The 19,141-nt window shown below is 49.7% G+C and overlaps 2 protein-coding genes across 2 annotated transcripts in view; one reads left to right on the plus strand and one right to left on the minus strand.

Moving 5' to 3' along the window:
- GPR133 (G protein-coupled receptor 133) overlaps positions 1-19,141 on the plus strand; it is a 99,473-nt gene that overhangs the window by 68,931 nt on the left and 11,401 nt on the right. Inside the window, exons 15-20 of the mRNA XM_006900996.1 lie at positions 604-677; positions 7,217-7,340; positions 11,679-11,782; positions 12,132-12,243; positions 13,414-13,567; positions 18,008-18,074. Of these exons, the coding sequence (XP_006901058.1) occupies positions 604-677; positions 7,217-7,340; positions 11,679-11,782; positions 12,132-12,243; positions 13,414-13,567; positions 18,008-18,074 (635 nt within the window). The remainder of the gene's footprint in view (positions 1-603; positions 678-7,216; positions 7,341-11,678; positions 11,783-12,131; positions 12,244-13,413; positions 13,568-18,007; positions 18,075-19,141) is intronic.
- Positions 5,901-6,498, minus strand: LOC102844736 (protein LLP homolog). Its single transcript, XM_006900994.1, has 2 exons — positions 6,481-6,498; positions 5,901-6,281 (listed from the first exon to the last, which is right to left on the minus strand). Exons 1-2 carry the CDS (start codon positions 6,496-6,498, stop codon positions 5,901-5,903), a joined length of 399 nt encoding a protein of 132 aa, XP_006901056.1.

The following is a 19,141-nucleotide window of genomic DNA, read 5'->3' on the forward strand; positions in this document are numbered from 1 at the left end:
TGGCCTCGAACCCCTGAGCCCTCAGACTACACACACACTTGGCTTGTTACACTTTTTCTCAGCCTGAGAATCCTGACCCGAATAGTAGACCCAGGGCCACCCAGCTCTGCTCAGCCCCTCTGGGTGGGGGCACATTAGGAGAAGAGGGGAGCTGGGTACCCCTCTCTGCCATGCTTGAGGTGGCTCGTGGCATCTGGATGTGGCTTCTCCTGCTCCCCAGCTCATCAACAGTGTCTTTTAGATTAGACAGCCCATCACCATGGAGGTGACTTCACCTGACAGTGACCCTGCGGGACAGAGAGGGACAGCCCTGGGTTTCTGAGGCTGCTGTTTCTACAGGCTGAGCTCCACTGTAAACCCCCGCCCCCAGCTCTCTGATGTGTTATAGTGACACTGTACAGCCGGAGGCTGGAGGCTTCCAGGGAGGGCCTGCAGGGTGAGGTGCTGGTGTGAGAGGGGCCGAATCATGAGGCCCTGGCTTATTCACGGTGACTTAGAGGAAAAGCCGGTGGCCTTGCAGGTCCCCACCGAGTGTCCCGGCTGTGAGGACACATGCTCTACCCCCATCTGCTTCACTGACCATCTCCTCTTCTTTCCTTCCAGAACCTCAGGCAGCACACCCAGGCCACCAACAAGAGCAACCAAGTCTTCTTCTACTGCGCTTTCCTGGACTTCAGGTACAGAGGGCGACAGAGGGCCCAACTCTGTGGGCAGCAGGCTGGGAGGGGAGGCAGCCAGGCCAGGCCTGTCACAGCCAGCCCTGGTCCTGCCCACCCAGGTCACACCCAGGACCCTGTCCATCTGAGCTCCCCTCCTCTCTTACGTCCTCCTGGGACCTGTCCATCTGAGCTCTCCTCCTCTCTCACCTCCAGCCTTGTCAGCCTCCAACCTGCTTTCCTCCCTATGGTCTGTCTTTGTAAGGAGGTTGTGTGGGTGGGACCACAGTGCAGCAGGCTCTGGAGTCTGGCTTCTCAGTCAGCAGGAGGCACCCAGAGTGCTCCTCAGCTCGCCCATTTCTGTCTTTTAGATGCTGAGTACTGTTTCATGGTGTGGAGCTAACAATGGTTCGTTTTTCTGTTCTCCAGCAGAGGAGCATTAGGGTTGTTTCTTGTTTGGGGTGATGTTAAGTAAAGCTGGATGTTGTACCAGCTGGCATTCCCGGGGAAAACCCCATTTGTCACGTTGCGTTTTCCTTTTTACATATCGCTGGCTTTAATTTACTAGCATTTACAGCAACGCTTATGAAGGCTATTAGGCTGTAGTTTTCTTTCTTCCCTTTTTTTTTTTGTTTTTGTATCAGGGCAGTGGTACTGCAGTAAAAGGTCCATTTCCTGATACATTTGGAATTGTGTGCATGGAATTGATGCTGCTTGTTCCTAAATATTTGATGGAATTCTCCAGTAAAGCCATCTGAGGCTGTGGTTTTCTTTGTTGGCAGGTGTTTAACTACAAATTCAATTTCTTTAATGGATACAGAACTATTTAGGTCATCTATTTCTTTTTAAAGGCAGTTTGGCAGTTTATGGCTCTTTGTCTATTTCAATGTGGGGGGTGTGTGTGTGTGTGTTTTAATGTGTACAATCTTTTATTTGGACTTTTAAAGACTGCTTCTTTTAAAAAATATTTACTTACGTTGTTACTGTTGAGGGGAGCCCTGGTGGCGTCATCTGCAGCAAGTTGCACCACTAACCCAAAGGCCACTTGTCTTGGCAGTTGGAAACCACCCGGGGCTCCAAGAGAAAAAGACGACTGGTTCCTCCCGCTGCGAGTTACAGCCTCGGAAATCCCTTTATGGGAGGGTCTGTGTGATTGAGGACCAGCCGGAAGGCAGTGTGTTTTCACTCTGAGTTGTGAGGTGCTGCTGAGACCCTACAGAGCAGAAAGGCAACAGTGTCCATGTGTCCAGTTCAGGGACAGTTGTGCAGACACCTTCATCTTCCTTCTCTGGGTTGTTCCCTCACCCACCTTCTCTGCCATCAGCTAATTCTCAGCCCTTTTCACTCACCACAGCCTGGCCAGCCCTGCACGGTCCTCACAATCATGGGCCTAGCTATTACGGCCACTGTGGATTCATCTCATTGAGGGTTTTCCTCTCTTTCCACACCTTTTCCCTTTGTCAAGCTTGGTGTCCTTTTCCAGGAATGGTGCCTCTTGATAACGTGCCCAAAATATGGGAGACAGCGTCTCACCATCTTTGCCGCTAAGGAACACCTGGTTGCATTTCCTCTCAAACAGATTTGTTTCTTTGGGCAGAACATGGGATACTCAGTACCCTTCTCCAACACCACAATACCAAGGCATCAGTTCTTTTTCTGTCATCGTTAGTCATCGTCCAACATTCAGATGCATAGGAAGAATTGGAAATACCATGATGTGGGCCAGGCACACCTTAATCCTTAATGTGGCATCCTTCTTATTTAGCACTTTAAGAGGTCCTTGACAACAGATTTATTCAATGTTGTCACTGTCAGTTCACCAGCAACTTAACAGCAACACCCTGATGGGGGTAAGCACGATGGAGATACACCACTCTGGGAGAAGATCAGAGCGTCAACCTAGCTCAATTTTATTGGGATATGCAGTGCACTTATATACAAGCATGTAAACAGGAAGACAGGAGAGGGTGGGCTTACAGACATGGGACACGCGGATTGGATAGGAAAACCTCAGCCTCATATGGACCACTCCCAGCTCAATAGATGTGGCAGCCGTCTTCCCAGGTGGAAAGCTTTCTCAAGCCAGTACTGCCAAACACAGGGGAGCTTTCTCTATCCTGGCAACACAATGTAATAGGCTGTTTGATTTCCTGATTGCTACTTGTATGGGCATTGATTATGAATCCGAAGGAAATGAAATCCTTGACAGTGTCAATCTTTTCTCTGTTTATCATGATGTTGCCTATTGGTTGCCTTATAAGGATTGTTTTCTTGATGCTGAGATGTAATTTGCATTGAAGGTTGTAGTGTCTGTAAATGCTTCATTGTCTTCACTTTCTGCAAGCAAAGTTGTATCATCTACACAATGCAGCTTGTTGATGAGTCTTCCTTCAAGCATGATGCCACGTTCTTTGTTGTGGCCTAGTGGCAAGAAGCTGCGCTGCAATCCCAAAGGCATGAGATTTGAGGCCAGCAGACTCCTCCGCTCTTCAGAAGAAGGGTGGACAGTCTCCTCCCATGTGATTAAGTCCCTCAGAAGACCTGCCAGAGAGTCAGCTATGGGTTGATTCTCAATCTACTGTATGTAACTACAACATACAGATTGAACGGGTGTGGGGAACGGATGCAACACTGACACACACTTTGTGGTTTTAAACCACGCAATGTCTCCTTGTTCTGCTTGAAAGACTATTTCTTGGTCTATGTATAGGTTCTGCGTAAGCACAGTTAAGTGTTCTGTAAACTAGTGCTCTGTTTTACAAAGACGTCAGAGGATATTTTGGCAGATTGTGTTTGTAGGACTTGTTCCATTTGTCTGTTTACGTGGGCACGCAGCTTCTTGTGGGATTCCCTTGTTATCTGTTACCCTGTCTGTAGGGTTTGTAGTGTTGTCCCTCTCTCATTTTTGTTATTTTTAATTTGTATCTTTTCTTTGGTCATTCTCACTAGAGGTTTACACATTTTATTGGTTTTTTCCCAAAGAAACAACTCTTAGTTTCATAAAATTTTCACTATTACATTTCTGTTCTCAATTTAATCAGTTTACCCACTTTTCCTTTAATTTCCTTCTTTTTTATTACTTTGGGTTTAATTTGCTCTCCTTTTTATAATTGCTTGCTTAGCTATTAGAGTTTACCGTCTTGCTAGCTGTTTTCTAATTGTATTGTCTTTTCTTTGCCTAGTATGGTTTTTCCCTGACTTCATTTGGATCTGAGGGGGTATTTTTTTTATGATACTGCTTTTTCCAGTATTGCCTTCAAACTTATACCTTTTGTTCTAACTCTTTTAAAAAAAGTTTTCTCCAGGATTAACAGTGTATGTCTTTAATCCATCTGTCTCTACCTTCAAATAACATTTTCTCATTTCACATGCCGTCCAAGGCATTGAAGCAATTCCACCTATTCACCGTGCTGCTGTTAATTGTACATTTTCCTTTCACATTGCCGTCAGCACACAACACATTGCTATTGTTGTTGTAGACAATTATATTCTAGAGCAATTAAAGATAAACTCAAACCCCAAACTCAATTAGATCAAGTCTGTCCTGACCCACAACAACCCAACAGAAAAGACAAGAACTGCCCCATAGGGTTTCTGAGACTGTGAATGAATATGACAGCAAACTATTCATCTTTCTCCTATAGAGCAGCTGATGGTTTTGAACTGCCAACCTTTTGATTAACATCCCAACACTTAACTTACTGCGCCAACAGAATGTAATTAGAGATAAAATGATAAGTCTTTTTTCTTTCACTTATTCTACTTCTAGCTCTGCTTACATTTTTTGGTGCCTCATCCACAAAGATTCTGAAATTCTGTACAAACTATTCCAAAATAGAGTCAAATGTCTATCTGGCATCATATTTCTTTAACCTTTCTTTTGGTGTATGGCTACTGGCAGAAAATAATTTTCTTGGTCTTTGTCTGAGCAAATCTTTATTCTCTTTCACTTAAAAAAGTATTATTTGATGAAAGTTTACAGAGCAAATTGATTTTCCATTAATCTCCTTCACTTTTGAAAGATATTTATTTTCACTGGCTTCAGAATTCTGGCTCTTTTCTTTTTATCTGTTTCATCCTGTAAGAAATCATACGAATAATACATTAATCCATTTTCTTTTCAAAAGGCCAAGCACTATAAAAATGAGTGACCCGTTAACCTGGACTTCTTACCTCCGTTCGCGCCAGTCTTCCTCACCTGGGAAGTGCTTGGGTGCTTGTTCCCCTCAACAATTCATGTGTAACTTGTATCTATGGTCTTAGAAGAAAAGAGTCCTTCCCCCTCTCCATTCATTTATTGCCTTTTCTGTGGGTTTTGCTCATGTCGTTGTGTACCATGGCGTTAGAACTGACTCATAGCCTACCCTTCAGCAGGTTTTCAGAGGCAGTAAGTCACATGGGAGTAGATTGCCCATCCTTCTCCTGCGGAGTACCTGATGGATTTGAACCATGCTCCTTTGGATTGGCAATGCAACTCCTCACCACTAAGCCACGTTCCATTTCATTGATGGGTAGTATTTTAGGTCATTGTATTTACAATATGGTCTATAGATAGATGGGTAGGTAGATAGATGATAGATGATAGATAGATAGATAGATAGATAGATAGATAGATAGATAGATAGATAGATAGATGATAGACAAAGGCATGTTGGTGGTACAGTAGTTAAGCTCTTGGCTGCTAACTATGTTTTGAACCCACTGTCTGGTTCTAGAAAGATTAGAGTTTAGGACACTCCAGGAGGCAGCTCTGCTCAGTCCTATAGGGTCGCTAAGAATCAAAATTGATTAGATAATACAAAACAACATAGATAGCAAGCACATGGCATATACGCATCTGTATCTTTGTGTATGTGTACCTATCTCTCAAAGCCTCTGCCGCCAAGTTGCGTACGGGCCGTAGTGACTCCCGCCTGGGTTTCTGGGTCTGCACATCTTTACTGGAGCAGACAATCTATCTTCCTCTCTTGGGGTGGCTGGTGGATTTGAACTGCCGACCTTTCAGTTAACAGCCTGACATGGTCTGTACTATGCCACCCTGGTCTCCCCCCACCCCCTTTTTTTTCACCAAAGAAAGTATTTTATTCAAGTTCACAAACTAAACTTGAGATACGTTGGGTTTGAATAAAAGAAAAAGGTCAGTTAGGATTCAGAAATAGTTTTCATCTGGTGGAAACTGAAATCAATGTATACACTGTAACCAAGCCCCTGCTGCATGTGGCATTTTTTAAAGTCTTTCTGAGTCTACCAGGCTAAACCTTTTGCAGCCTGTGCTGCTTTGGATTTGATTTTTCCCTTCCCTCTTTCGCTCTTTGCTTTCAGCCTCTTTCTCTGCCTCTGGCTCATCCAATTTGGGTACTGGCCATGCTGGTCTAGAAGGCTCTTTTTGTTTCTCTGAATATTAAACTCCATTTTTGTGTCATCTTTTTCATTGTTCCTATCACATTGCATTTTCTCTTGGTAATGTTTGGGAACCACAACAGTTGCAATCTCCTGAACATAATTCATTAAAACATCACCATCTAATTTGAGAAGACTTTTAAGCCAGCAGAACTCCTGTGGTGCATTCTTTTTTCGCTTTTCAGCATGCATCTCCCTTTTCCACTTACTCTGTAAGCTTTTAGTCTTGTTTCAACCAAGAAAATTAACACACTCACGTGCAGCAAAGGAATCTGCCACCCTGGTTCTTATGTGTATATATTGTTGTTTTGTTAGGCGTTGCTGAGTCGATGTTTGTGTATTTAGCACACAGAGCTCAGCACACACAGCGTCTACACATTGCATGTCTGTGTTCTAACACATGTCTATATTATTCTTCATTTACCCAACCCCTGATGGACATGAAGCTTGTCTGTGATGCTCTCTAGCTAGACCCTGCCTGGCTACCACTGCCTTCTCTGAACAGGATCACAGGAGAGGGACCGAAAAGAAGGCGGGGAAATGTAGAACAAAATTCAAAATGTAAACCCACCAGACTTCCTGGTCTGATAGAGGCTGGTGGGACACCAAAACTGTGGCGCTTAGATACCGTCCAAACCTGGAACTGAACCCATGCCCGGGGGTCATTGTATAACCAAATAACAGACATGCCTAGACAGTGATTAATACCCAGGTGGAGCGGGCTCCCCAGAATAATTCACCATGTGAAACCAAAAGGCAGTGTTCACCTCAGGAGGCAGCAGAAAAGGATGAATGGAAATGGGAGGCACAAGGAGGAAGTGGGATGAGTGCTATTACACTCAGTGCGGAGGTTGACCCCACACACTGGGGCCCATGTCTCAGCGTGCTGTATGGAGACTGGCCAGCAGGGGAGTCACAGGCTGCAGGACAAGCACGTATCAGTCCTCACTTGCTCTTACCCACTCACGTCCCTGTGACAGTGCCCTTGATTCTTGGCACTGACCTGAACGGGCTCACTCTCTAGCCGTTGCTGTCAGTCCAGCTCCTCTGGTGACCAGAGTGGGAACACTGCCTGTGCCTGAGGACCTACGGGGACAGGGAGCCGCTGTGTCAGCCCTCTGATCTGGATGTGGTCCTGATGGCTTCTCTTGTGCCCACAGCTCAGGGAGAGGGGTCTGGTCGGACCAGGGCTGCGCCCGTACAGATGGCAACCTCAGCTTCTCCGTCTGCCGCTGCACGCACCTCACCAACTTCGCCATCCTGATGCAGGTGGTCCCGCTGGAGGTGAGAGCAGGTGGGAGGGGGTGGAGGAGGGGTAGGGGGGAGGGCTTTAGCCATAGGCAGGTGCTGCTGGTCATGGAGACCCTCCATCGAGACTAAGTGGTGTGCCCACCCTATGTGAACCTCCGGGACTCAGTGCAGACCTGCTTCTGGGGGCTCTGAGGACAGACAGGAGGTGGCCATGCCAGTCTGCGTCACCCTGACTCCATGCTGTGTGGGAACGTGACAGGGCATGTCACCCGCAAAGTATGGTTGTAGATCTTGTGCACACATGTCTAGTTGTTGTTGTTGTTGTTTAATGCCGTCGAGTCGTAGACGACTCATAGCGACCCTATGAACAAACAGCCTGAGCACTGTTCATACATAGTTTCCGGAGGCAACCAATTTCGGAAGTGGATGCCGCTCCTGCTTCCAGGCTTGATTTAGTCGGGAAGCTCCAGCCAACACTGTCCACCATGGGTACCCATTACCACGATTGGCACATCACTGTCACAGGCTTCAGCATCACAGCAGCCACGAGTTACCTCTGTACAGCAACGCACAGACCAGTGCTATACCACCTAGAAGAATGCTTGACAGGAAGACAATCTGAACCTGGCCGAGGGCCACAGATGAAAATCACCCACCTTCAGCTTGTCTAGAGCCAGTCACAAATGACACAGATGCAGCCACAGTATGTGCCAAATGTCTGCCTGTGACAGGGTGTGTGGCTGGCATGGGCATCTGGCACAGGAACCTCATTTCCACCCTCTGAGACCATGCCAAGGAGCCCTGGTGGCACAGTGGATAAATAATTAAAAGGTCAGCGGTTCAAGCCCACTAGTAGCTCTGCAGGAGAAATAGGAGGCTAGAGACCCCGTGGGCAGCTCTGCCCTGTCCTGTGTGGTCACTAGGAGTCAGTGTTTGTGGTTTGGTGTTTTGATTTTGCTACTGTGCCAGTGACAGGAGGGACCCAGCCCTTGTCCCCTCCTCTGTACCTGGGACCAAGGAGGTGACACCCAAGTTGGAGACTGTCCCTCAGAATAGGTGCTTTTGCTTAGCTGGCTACACGGTGACCTTCAGGTCAGAGAGGATGGGCACACAGGGAGGCCCAGTGGGTGTGGCCCCTGCCAGCCCGTAAAGTGAACATGGCAATAAGGCGAGTCACGTCAGTTGTGTTTGTGTTAGAGGGAGCCTGACAGCATGGTGGTCACAGAGCTCAGCTGTTAACCAAGAGGTTCAAACACCCAGCTGCTCCGGGGGGACAAAACACAGCAGCCAGCTTCCATGGCCCTGAGCCCTCTGGGGTAGCTCTGCTCTGCCCTACAAGGTTGCTGGGAGTTGACATCTACTTGATGGCAATGGATGTTTTGCTTTTATTGGTAATCTATGAAGTATACAATGGGTGGGGAAGCAAACCCCAAATGCACTCATTTAAATCAGAACCGACTCCTAGCTGAGCCTCCAGCGGGTTTTCAGAGGCTGTAAATCGCACAAGAGGTGATTGCCCATCTTTCTCCCACGGAGCAGTGGGTGGATTCAAACCACCGGAGAGGCCCAGCCTTTAGGTGAGCAATGCCGCTTTCAACAGGCGAGGCTACAAGGCTGCAGCGTGATGGAAAAATTTGAAACATCGTGAGAATAATCAAAATGTGACGTGAGAGACCAAGTGAGCAGGAGCCGTTGGGCGAATGAGGCCGATAGACTTGCTGGACACAGGGAGCCCCGGACGGTCAGATTGCATGAAAGGGCAGGGTGGGCAATGGAACAAGGTAGAAAGCCCTTACTCTGGTTCTGGGAGACAGTTTCTAGAGAAGAGGTGCTCTGAGAAGGCAGATATCCCTGGAGGGTCCCGTCCAGCTGTTTCCAGTCCCCGCTGCCTCAGGCAAGACCTCACAGCTTCCAGGAAGTGGAGTGAACAGGGTGGGAGCCTGGAGGTGCAGCCCCCACCGTCTCCCACGTCCTGACTGAGAACAGACGCCTGTGTGTCTCCACAAGCGGAGATGCAGCCATCAGTGACCGCGCTGAGTGTACACAGTCACCATGTGGCCAGGGAGTCCATGGGCTAGGTCACTCTGACGCGTGACCGCTCTGCTCAGTTCTGGGAAGTGTGTGGGTCTCCATGCGTGGACATGCTGCCATCAGTGACCACTCGGAACATCCACAATGACCATGTGTCCAGGGAGGTTGGTGGCTCGGTCACCCTCAGGTGCAGCAGCTCTGCACAGGTCTGAGAAGGGTGAGGGTCTGGAGAAAGTGCAGACCCCATCCAGCGGGTGTCAGGGCACAGGAAGGCAAGGGTGCCCACCTCCCACATGGCCCAGGTCATCCACAGGGGCAATGCTGGCTGTGACCAGAACATGCATTGTGGGTGGGTATTGAGGGCTTGTGATGGAGGGAGGGTGGGAGAGACTGGTCACTGGGTTAAAACTCAGACCTCAGAGCACTCACACCCACACATATCTAGTCCCAAATCTGTCACTACTCGGGAGAAGTGATGCCAGATTTAGAGTGTCTGTGGGTGTCTCCGTGGGAGCAAATGCGTCTGTTCATTGCCAGGGAAGATTGATCTGAGAGAGGTTTAAAATTATTCGTGCCGAAATGAGCCTTTCATGAGCATTAGCGTGCTAAGGTATGTCATGATTGTCACACTGAGCGTGGGTGTTTAACCCTAGGGCCTGCACCTTGTGCCTGTGGTACACGGCCCACAGCCTCCAGGGCTTGCCCACGCCTCTTTGAGGTCCACTGATTCCTGTGTGACCTCTACTTCCCTACCTGCCCCACATTTGCCTCATGTGACGGAGGGCAGGTAGGGGGATGAGACAGGTTTGACCCTCATCCTGGGAGACAATACTGTCACTTAGCTCTCGTGGGCCATCTGACAGTCCTGCAGGGGGTCTCGTGAGGCCTGGGTCAAGCATGAAGGCTCAGGATGGAGAAGCTCTCATATCTCCTCTTTCTGCACCCTACTCTCCCTCCCCACGCCTCACTCCACCCAGAGAACATTGTCCCCTCCTGCTGTGGCCAGACGTGTTAAGCAAGCTCTTAGCTTTAAGGTTTTGACTAATACTTAATTGTACTTTAAATGAAGGTTGATACAGAATTTAGACTTCCATTCAGCAATTTGTCCAAAAGAGGCTCCTGGACCCCGATTCCCTCCTCACACTGTGTGGACATCCTCACTGTTTCCATTCTGGTTGGCCTGTCTCTGTTCATCTAGTTTCCCCTCTCCTGTGCCTCCTCCTTGATTTACAGCCTCTGATGAACATTTGATCTCACATTGGACTGTCAGGTCTCTGCGTTTTCAGAAGTGTTCGCACAGATACCTTCTGAATAAAGAAAATCCACATCGGGATAGGAGCTGGGGAGGGGGTGGGAGCAACAACCGCCCATTCTCCTGTTCCCGTCATGTTTCCATCTCACCCCACGCTGCTCTGAGACCAGGAGGCACATCCTCGTGGCCAGTACACATGGGTCCATTGGCAATGGTTTTGTTTGTTCTTGATTCTTCCTTCGTTTTCTTTCCATTCACACTCTTGCCTTGCCTCCCATCACCACTGCTGTCCAGTCGGTCACTGCTTTTAGTAAACATGACATAATGCGCCTTGCATTCTAAATCCATGTGGGTGACACTCTCACCCCTGTCTATGGGACGAGTTCCTCCCCTGGATGGATCATACCATCCACTCACAGGCCTGGACGTGACTTCCCAGGGGACAGTGTGATACTCTCACCCCTATGTGAACTGCTACCCTGGAAGGAAGGACCATACTGTCCACTCTTGAAGCTGGACGCTGTATTCCCTGGGGACAGCTGCTTGGGTGTGCAGGCCCCACCCAGCCCCTCCTGCTCCTGTCTGTAGGCCCTCCCTGGGGTCACTCGAGTTTGTGGTCTCTGACTCAAAGGCCCCATGTCCTGAAACAAACTCTGGGCTTTTCTGGGAGTTTCTAAATGTAGCCTCAGGGCTGGGAGGAAAGGCATGGCTGGGCGCCCCACGCCTTCCTGGGCTGGACGGCCAAGTCTTTAACTCCTCTCAGCGTGGTGATTATAGGTGGTGGTTACCCCCAGGGCCAGGGCCACCTGAGCCTCTCAGTGTGGGGTTCAGGGAGGGAGTAGGGGCTGGGAGGGGGCAGGTGCAGGGCTTAGGGGTCCCTGGGCAGTCATGAGGGACAGTGGCTGCCTGTGCTCCCTGTAGCACTAGACCTTGTCCCTCAGTGGTCTTGATTAGCCCCACCAGCCCCGTCCTGCCCCTGTTTCCCCTCCCTTCCTATGGGGCCCTGAAGTCCTGCACTGCCCACTCTACCCCCACTGACTGACCCTGCTCCTGCCCCACATGCTGACCCTTTCTCTGCGTCCACACAGCTGGCACATGGACACCAGGTGGCGCTGTCGTCCATCAGTTACATTGGCTGTTCCCTGTCAGTACTCTGCCTGACCGCCACGCTGGCCACTTTCGCTGTCCTCTCGTGAGTCCCCCTTGCCTGGCACTGGGGCTTTCTCAATAGCTGTGACCAAGCCACCATCTGATTCTGATTCTGCCTCCCTGTAGAATGGGTGGAGCCTGGATGGGGGCCCAGCAGTCACGGGGTGGGGGCTACTGAATCTGGCATTTGGCTTTGGGAGCTCAGCAGCCTGTAACAGTGTTGTTACACTGGGTCCCGCACCCCCCCCCCCGCACCCCCAAGCCCATCAGGGCTCTGGCCATTTAAGTGGCGGGAAGGACATCGGAGGAGCAGGGAGGGTCCGGGCCCTAGAGCAGGGTGTCCAGGTGTCTCAGTCCAGGGCAGGTGTGGAGCTCACACCCTCTGTCCACAGCTCCGTCAGCACCATCAGGAACCAGCGCTACCACATCCATGCCAACCTGTCCTTCGCTGTGCTGGTGGCCCAGGTGCTGCTGCTGGTCAGCTTCCAGCTGAAGCCGGGCACGGTGAGTGACCCTGCCACACGGCCCTCCTCCCTCCCTCCTGCTGGTCCTCTGAATCCAAATGTGGTCACACCCTGGTCAGCCAAGGCTGGGCTTCCCCAAGAGGAACTGTGAGCCCTCTGGACACCCTGACGCAGCTGAGGCCCAGGTCTCTCTACACCTGGAGCACCTGCAGGCTCCCCAGCAGCTGAGGCACTGTGTTCAGACCCTGGATTGGTAACCTCACAGACACCCACCAGCAGCAATTTCCAGTGGTCAGCCTGCCTGTCCACCTCCAGGCCTCGAGACCTGGCCCTAGACATGGTTCCTAAAACTTCAGCAAGGTTCCCATAGCATAAAACAAACCATTTTAAAGGGAGTTATACTGTGACATTTAGTCTGTTCAGAGCTGTGAGCCACCACCTCCGTCTTGTTCTTTAACATTTCATATTTCAGAATAAAACCCCAGACCCAGTAAGTGTGGGTTTTGTCAGAGAGCCCACACTGACACTCGTGCAAGCACATGCAATCACAGAGCACACACACACATGTGCACATGCACACACACTGGTGGACATGCACTGGCACACCCACACATCTGCCTGCACGTATACAGGCATGCACATGTTTGCACATAGCCACAAAGCATTCACTAGAGAATGCACTCACACATATGTGCATGAAGAGCCAGCCACATGTTTGCACACATTTACAGATACATACATCTTACATGCATGAAAACAATGCACACTTACACAGAAACACATATTCACATGCATGCAAGTGTGTGTGTACATGCATACAGAGGCACGCACCTGTGCATATATGTACATACATGCATGCAGACACACATCAGGTCTCTGATTTCCTTTCAAAATCACGAAGCCCTGCTAAATGAAAGTTAAGTTTCAAAAGCAGCACTCTGCCTACTGGCCAGGCCTGGTCCCCTTACTTCCCTGAATCGGTCGCGATATCTGAGGGACACATGCAGTGATTTAGCTGAGCCAACAACTCTAAAAATTTCTAGCTCTAAGATGTGAGGGGTAGGGGCTGGGGAAACTTTGGGTCCTCAGGAGGTCCATGTGACTGGAAGATGACCTTCCCTCCCTGGAAACGGAGGGTGGGAGGGTGGACACAGGAAGTGTCCGGCACACATACCCAGAGATGCCTCAATTTGCGTATCCTTGTTCCCAGGTCCCCTGTCAGGTCATGGCTGTGCTCCTGCACTACTTCTTCCTGAGTGCCTTTGCGTGGATGCTGGTTGAGGGACTGCACCTTTACAGCATGGTCATCAAGGTCTTTGGCTCAGAGGACAGCAAGCACCTCTACTACTATGGCATAGGATGGGGTAGGTTTCTATATGTTGTGCCCTTCCTGGAGCCTCCAAGGATGGGATGGAAACAAAGCCCCACTGGTCAACTGATAATCCAAATCTCATCTCTCTGAGAGACACTGTCTTCCTGCATCCATCGCTGACTGGGTTTGGTTGTAGTTCTTTTTCCATGAAATAGCTTTACATTAATTTTTTTTTCTACTATTTTTCTTTCATCCGTTTCATTCACCTCTATCTCTAATCCTGATCATTTATTTTTTTTCTGTTTGCCATAAGTTTAGAGGGCTCTCCTCTTCCCAGTGTAAAAAAAAAAAAAGGTGAATGATGAGGTTTTGATGTGAGATGTTGTTTCTTTTTCTGCATAAACACTTAGAGCTATGAATGTCCCTCTCAGTGCGGCTTTAGCTTCATCCCAGGCTGTGCTGTTCTGTGCTTTTCTTTTCATTCATGCCAAAGTATTTTATATTTTGTCTCTGAATTTCCTCTTTTACCCATTGCTTATTCAGGAGTGTGTTAATTTAATTTCCACATATTTGTGGATATCTCTATTTTTTTCCCGTTTATTTATAATTCTACCCCACTACTGCAGTCAGAAAATATGCTTTGTGATTTCAGTCTTTTTAAATTTATTGAGACTTGTACTGTGGCTTACCATGTGGTCTGTTGTGAAGGTCACAGTCTCCCTGAACCCTTGGGAAGGAGATGTATTCTAGTTGTGTGGAATACTCTCCTAGGTTCAATTGGTTTTTGAAATTTTCTATTGCTTTGATGTTGTTTTGCCTCCTTGTTCTATTGATTCCACACTTCTCAAAGTAGTGTGTCAAAGTCTCCACCTATTAGTGTTGAATCATCTGTCTTTCCTTCCAATTCTGTCATGTTTCGTTTCATGTATTTTGGGGCTGTGTTGTTAGAAACATGTATGTTTATACCATCATTTTACTTTCCACTTATTTGTATCTTTGAATATAAGGTGTCACTTATAAACAGTATAGAGATGGATCTTTTACCTTTTTAAAGGAAGTCTCACAATCTCTGGCATTTTATTGGAGTGCTTATTCTATTTGTACTGAGAGTTATCTTTTGTATAATTGGATTTGTGCCTGCTGTTCTATCTTCCTCATGCCTGATGTCCTTTGTGTTTCTCAGTTCCTCCTTTATTGTCCTCACCTCCCTGCTGCACGGACGTGTCTGCTATACATTGTTCCTTTCCACCCCAAGGAGCATCAGTGACCTTCCTGCTGGGAGTGCAAGCTTGTGTCCGTGCATCTGCCGATCTCAGGGACTGACTTACTTGTGATCGGGATTGTCTCCAAGTTTTGCTTTAATTTCCACAGTCCTCTCAGGCTGAAGCTGGGAAGCATGTCTGTCTGTGCTCTGAGCTGGAAGATGCCTGAGCAAAGAGTGGGGCTAAATCACACAAACTCTCGCCCTTAGAAGACTCTCACTGAGGATCTTCCTCTTTTTTTGCTGACCCTTTAATTTTCCAAACTTGGTGTCCTTTCCCAAGCCCTGGGTTTCCTGATAACTTGCCCAAAGTGAATGAGATGAAGTCTCTCCATCTTTGCTTCTGAGGAGTATCCTGTCTGCTTGTCCTCCAAGACAGATGTGTTTGTTCTTTTGGCCATCTATGAGATGTTCAGTATTCTTTGTCAACACCACAGTTGTGATGTTGTAGAGTAGAGGGTCAGAGAACAAAAAAAACCCCAAAACCCAAGAGGATCCCAATGAGATGAACTGACACAGTGGCTGCAACAATGGCCTCCAGCATAGAAGCGACTGTGAGAATGACGTAGAACTAAAGTGTGTCTTGTTCTGTTGTACTTGATCATGAACTAACTCAACAGCATCTAACAATAACTACAGGGGCTCCCCTTCTCTGGGGGAGAGCCACCCAGGGTCTGGAGAAAGGGTGTAGCTGCAGCCACGTCCACCTGCTGGCCGTGTAAGGGAATCTCAGGAAGTCACTGCCCACTTCAGTGGATGCACAAGGTCCTCAGAGACCTCCCCTGCCTGTGCCCAGGCCAGACCCTGGGGCTGGGTGCCCTCTGCATGCTCCCCTCACATCGTACTGGGCTCACTTCAGGGGTGACTGGCCCCATCTAGCCCTCCCCATGGCCCCAGAGAGAAGCATGCTTTCTACAATTTACGGCTCTACTTAGTAAGCACTTAAAGAACTCATGTTACCATCCAGCATAGTTTACTCATTTCTTTATGCGTATGCCCATGTAAGTGAGACGTGTGTGCACATGATGTACCTGTACAGACACATACACAGAGGTCACTTACCAGACATTTGTATGCATGCACACGCATGCGCGTGCACACACACACACACACACACACGCATACACAGGTCATGCAACAGGCATGGATGCATGCATGCACATACATCTGCACCCCCATCATGACCAGCCAAGCCCACCATACAAGATGTGCATGTGGGGTCTGTTACTGCAGTCGCCAGGTCCCCATCAGCAGAGGCTCCAACGTGGTCCTTGTTGCTAAGGAATGAGTGTCGTAGCCAAGCTAATCTACCCTAGAAGCAGGCTTGCTTGGGTTACAGAACCTTGAGAAAAAGCAATTGTTTGCCACTATTTTAAAAAGGAGTCATCTTCATAAGTCCCAAGGTCCCTCTGGGCCCTCAGAAGATCTGGGGTGGTCAGGGTACTTCCTGCCATACAACTGCTTGGGACCCACCATAGTCTCTGCACCCACATGGCCCCAAGGGGTTTGTGTTTGTGGCACAGATGGGATGCCAGGCTGAGTGTTGGCCGTTCCGCAGCCTCTATCCGTCTTCTCGTCAGCTTTCCCTTAATTAATTTTATGATGAGTGCCGCGCGCCTTCTTCTTCTGCCTGCTCAGAACTGGCTCCGGGCCTAAGTAAAGGCGGTCACAGGCAGTTGCGCCCTCTCAGCTCTCAGCTGTTAATTATGAAGCGGTGAGACCAGGGCCCAGCGGCCACTCTGCAGGGAGGAGGGCGTTCTCTTGGCCTCCCTGCACCTCTCACTCTGTCTTCAACATGCAAACCTCAGAGGCCAGGAGCTACGTTTCCAGCCACTCTCACTGGGTGTCGGGGTCATGACTGGAGGATCAGTGTCTGTTCTCGGGACCTGGGTGGTGGGAGGCACTGCGTCGAGTGGCAAGCTATAAATCCAGGGGGAGCAGGAGGCCTGAGTGCTTGCTGAGTGAGAGGCTACATGTCCAGGGGGCAGGCGGCCTGAGTGCTGGACATCTGAGAGGCTGCAGACCAGAAGCTCAGCCCTCAGCCCTGTACACAGAATGAGGGACATGACCCCAAGGCATCACCCAGCAGAGTGGACGCGCTGACAGGAAGCAGGTGGTACTTCTGCCCTCAGCTGCTGCTGAAGAACCACCTGCCAGCCCAGCTCCCTCCTCTGGGAGCACCAAGGTGGCCACCACCGGAAGAAACATGACCAGGGGTGCCCGCAACTTCCTGCAGGTTGACGTCTCTCACCCCTGCTTTGTCCCTGGCTCCACGTCAGCGCTCGTTATTGGGATATTGCTCAGAGACGCCACGCCAAGCAGCCTGGCCCTGGCCCAGACCCAATCTGACAAAGACTCAACCTGTCCAGTGTGTTCAAGTGAGAGTGTGTAAGTGTGAATGTGTGCACGAGTACGTGTGTGAGTGTGTGCCGAGGTGTGTGGGTATGTGCATGTTCTGTGAGAGCGTGCGTGTGTGTGTGCACACATGAGTGTGTCACTGAGCATGTGTGTGGCTGTGTTTTGTGCTTATGCACGTGTGTGAGTACATGTCCATGTGTGGGCTTGTCCGTGATTGTGCACACATGCGTCTACACATGTGTGGGTGTGCATGACATGCATGTGTGAGTACGTGTGTGAGAGTGCAGTGTGTGTGTGTGTGTGTGTGTGTGATAGCTCTGTTCACAGCATGAGTTTTCGGAGGACAGGAGCTTCTGTGCCCCCAGAATTTCATGCCTTTTCTCTGTCAGTTAGAAAGTGCCCAATTCTCTGTATCCATCAGGTGTAAAGTGTATTCTCTGTACCCATCAGGTATTAAAAGAGCAACTCTTCCTATCTGTCAGGTGCAGATGGGTCATTCCCTGTACCCACAGGGTATATAATGTGTTCTCTGGATCTGTCAGGTATAAAAAGGGCAATTATCTGTATCTTTCAGGTATAAAATGGGTACTTCTCCATACCCACCAGGTATAAAGTGAATAATTCTCTCTCTACCCGATATAGAAAGAGTAATTCCCCATATCCTCCTGGTAAAAAGTGGGTAATTCTCTATATCTATCAGGTGTAAGAGGAGTAATTCTCCATGCCCAGGAGATACAAAGTGGGTAATTCTCCACACCCGTCGGGTATGAAGTGGGTAATTCTCCGTTTCTACCAGCTAGGCGATGAGTGGGGTGGATGTCTGACCGAGAGGCGCCCTGACGTGCTGACAGAGCTCTGCTCTCTTCTCCGCAGGTGCCCCTCTTGTCATATGTGTCATTTCCATGTCATGTGCCATAGACAGCTACGGAGCGAGCGACAAGTAAGTCCCGGGTGTGCCTCTACCGTGACAGTCCCACGGTCCAGCGCTCCGTCTCACGTCCTTGTGGGGTGGACCCGGCCTCCTCGGGTCCTGGGATGAGAACAGCACGAGCAGAGGGAGGGATGGCTGACCCAGCTGTGTTCTCCGCATCCTCAGATGTAAAGCTAGCAGCTTGGGTGCCATCCTCCAGGGACAGACGTTTCCTGCCGAGCTGTCTTCACCCAGCACGGCTCCTCACAGGAGATTTTGGCCACTCCCTGGAGCCCAGTCTTGGGTGGTCAGCACAGTATCCCATTCCCAAGACAACTGTATATGGGAGAGCCATGTGAGCAAGGTCTCCTGGGCGCTAGGCCCTGGCTTCCAGGTGCCTGGGTGGGGGAATGGGACCTTGTGCGGCCCCATAGCTGGCTGCCATTCGCGAACTTGCAGCTGACGGGCCCACCGTTGAATCAGGACGAGGAATGAATGGAGACAAAAAACAAAACAAACCAAAAAAAAAAACCAGGTCAGGCTGCCTAGTTCCAGAAAAATCTTATTTTCTTATGAGGACAAAAGCATTCCCTCACATGCCTGCGGGAGGAAGCTGGGCATCTCTCAGTGAAAACACAATGGAAGCATGGTGGAGCGTGACTGGGGAGAGGAGGGCTGAGCATTCTTGCCGCCGCCTCGAGACAGGAAGACGGCTCTTCAGCTGATAACTAAACAGGAACAATCTAGCTGCTCCTACCTCGGGCTACGATTCACTGAACACTGAAGATGGTGTGAGGGGTGCAGGTGGCCCCTGTGCTGATGGGCCCCGCAGCCCCCTCTCCATGCGGGAGGACTCGAGGCTGAAGCGCTCGCTCCTAGAGAAGGCCTTTGTTCCATCTCCCGTCTGGGCCTGGTGGACATCGTCCGCCCCCAGTTCAAGTCTCTACACCAGCATCACCCCCACCTCTGGGGGGTGGCCCCGGCTGAGGGTCAGGGACCCCTGAGGCTCCTCAGAGAACAGGCAGGAGGTCCTCATCCTAACACCGCACAGGAAAACGTGGGGAGGACAAACGTCCCCGGACACTCAGAGCCAGGCT

The sequence above is a fragment of the Elephantulus edwardii genome, unplaced genomic scaffold (genome assembly GCF_000299155.1).
Source record: "Elephantulus edwardii isolate Elephantulus edwardi_28Jun2011 unplaced genomic scaffold, EleEdw1.0 scaffold00304, whole genome shotgun sequence".
NCBI lineage: Eukaryota > Metazoa > Chordata > Mammalia > Macroscelidea > Macroscelididae > Elephantulus > Elephantulus edwardii.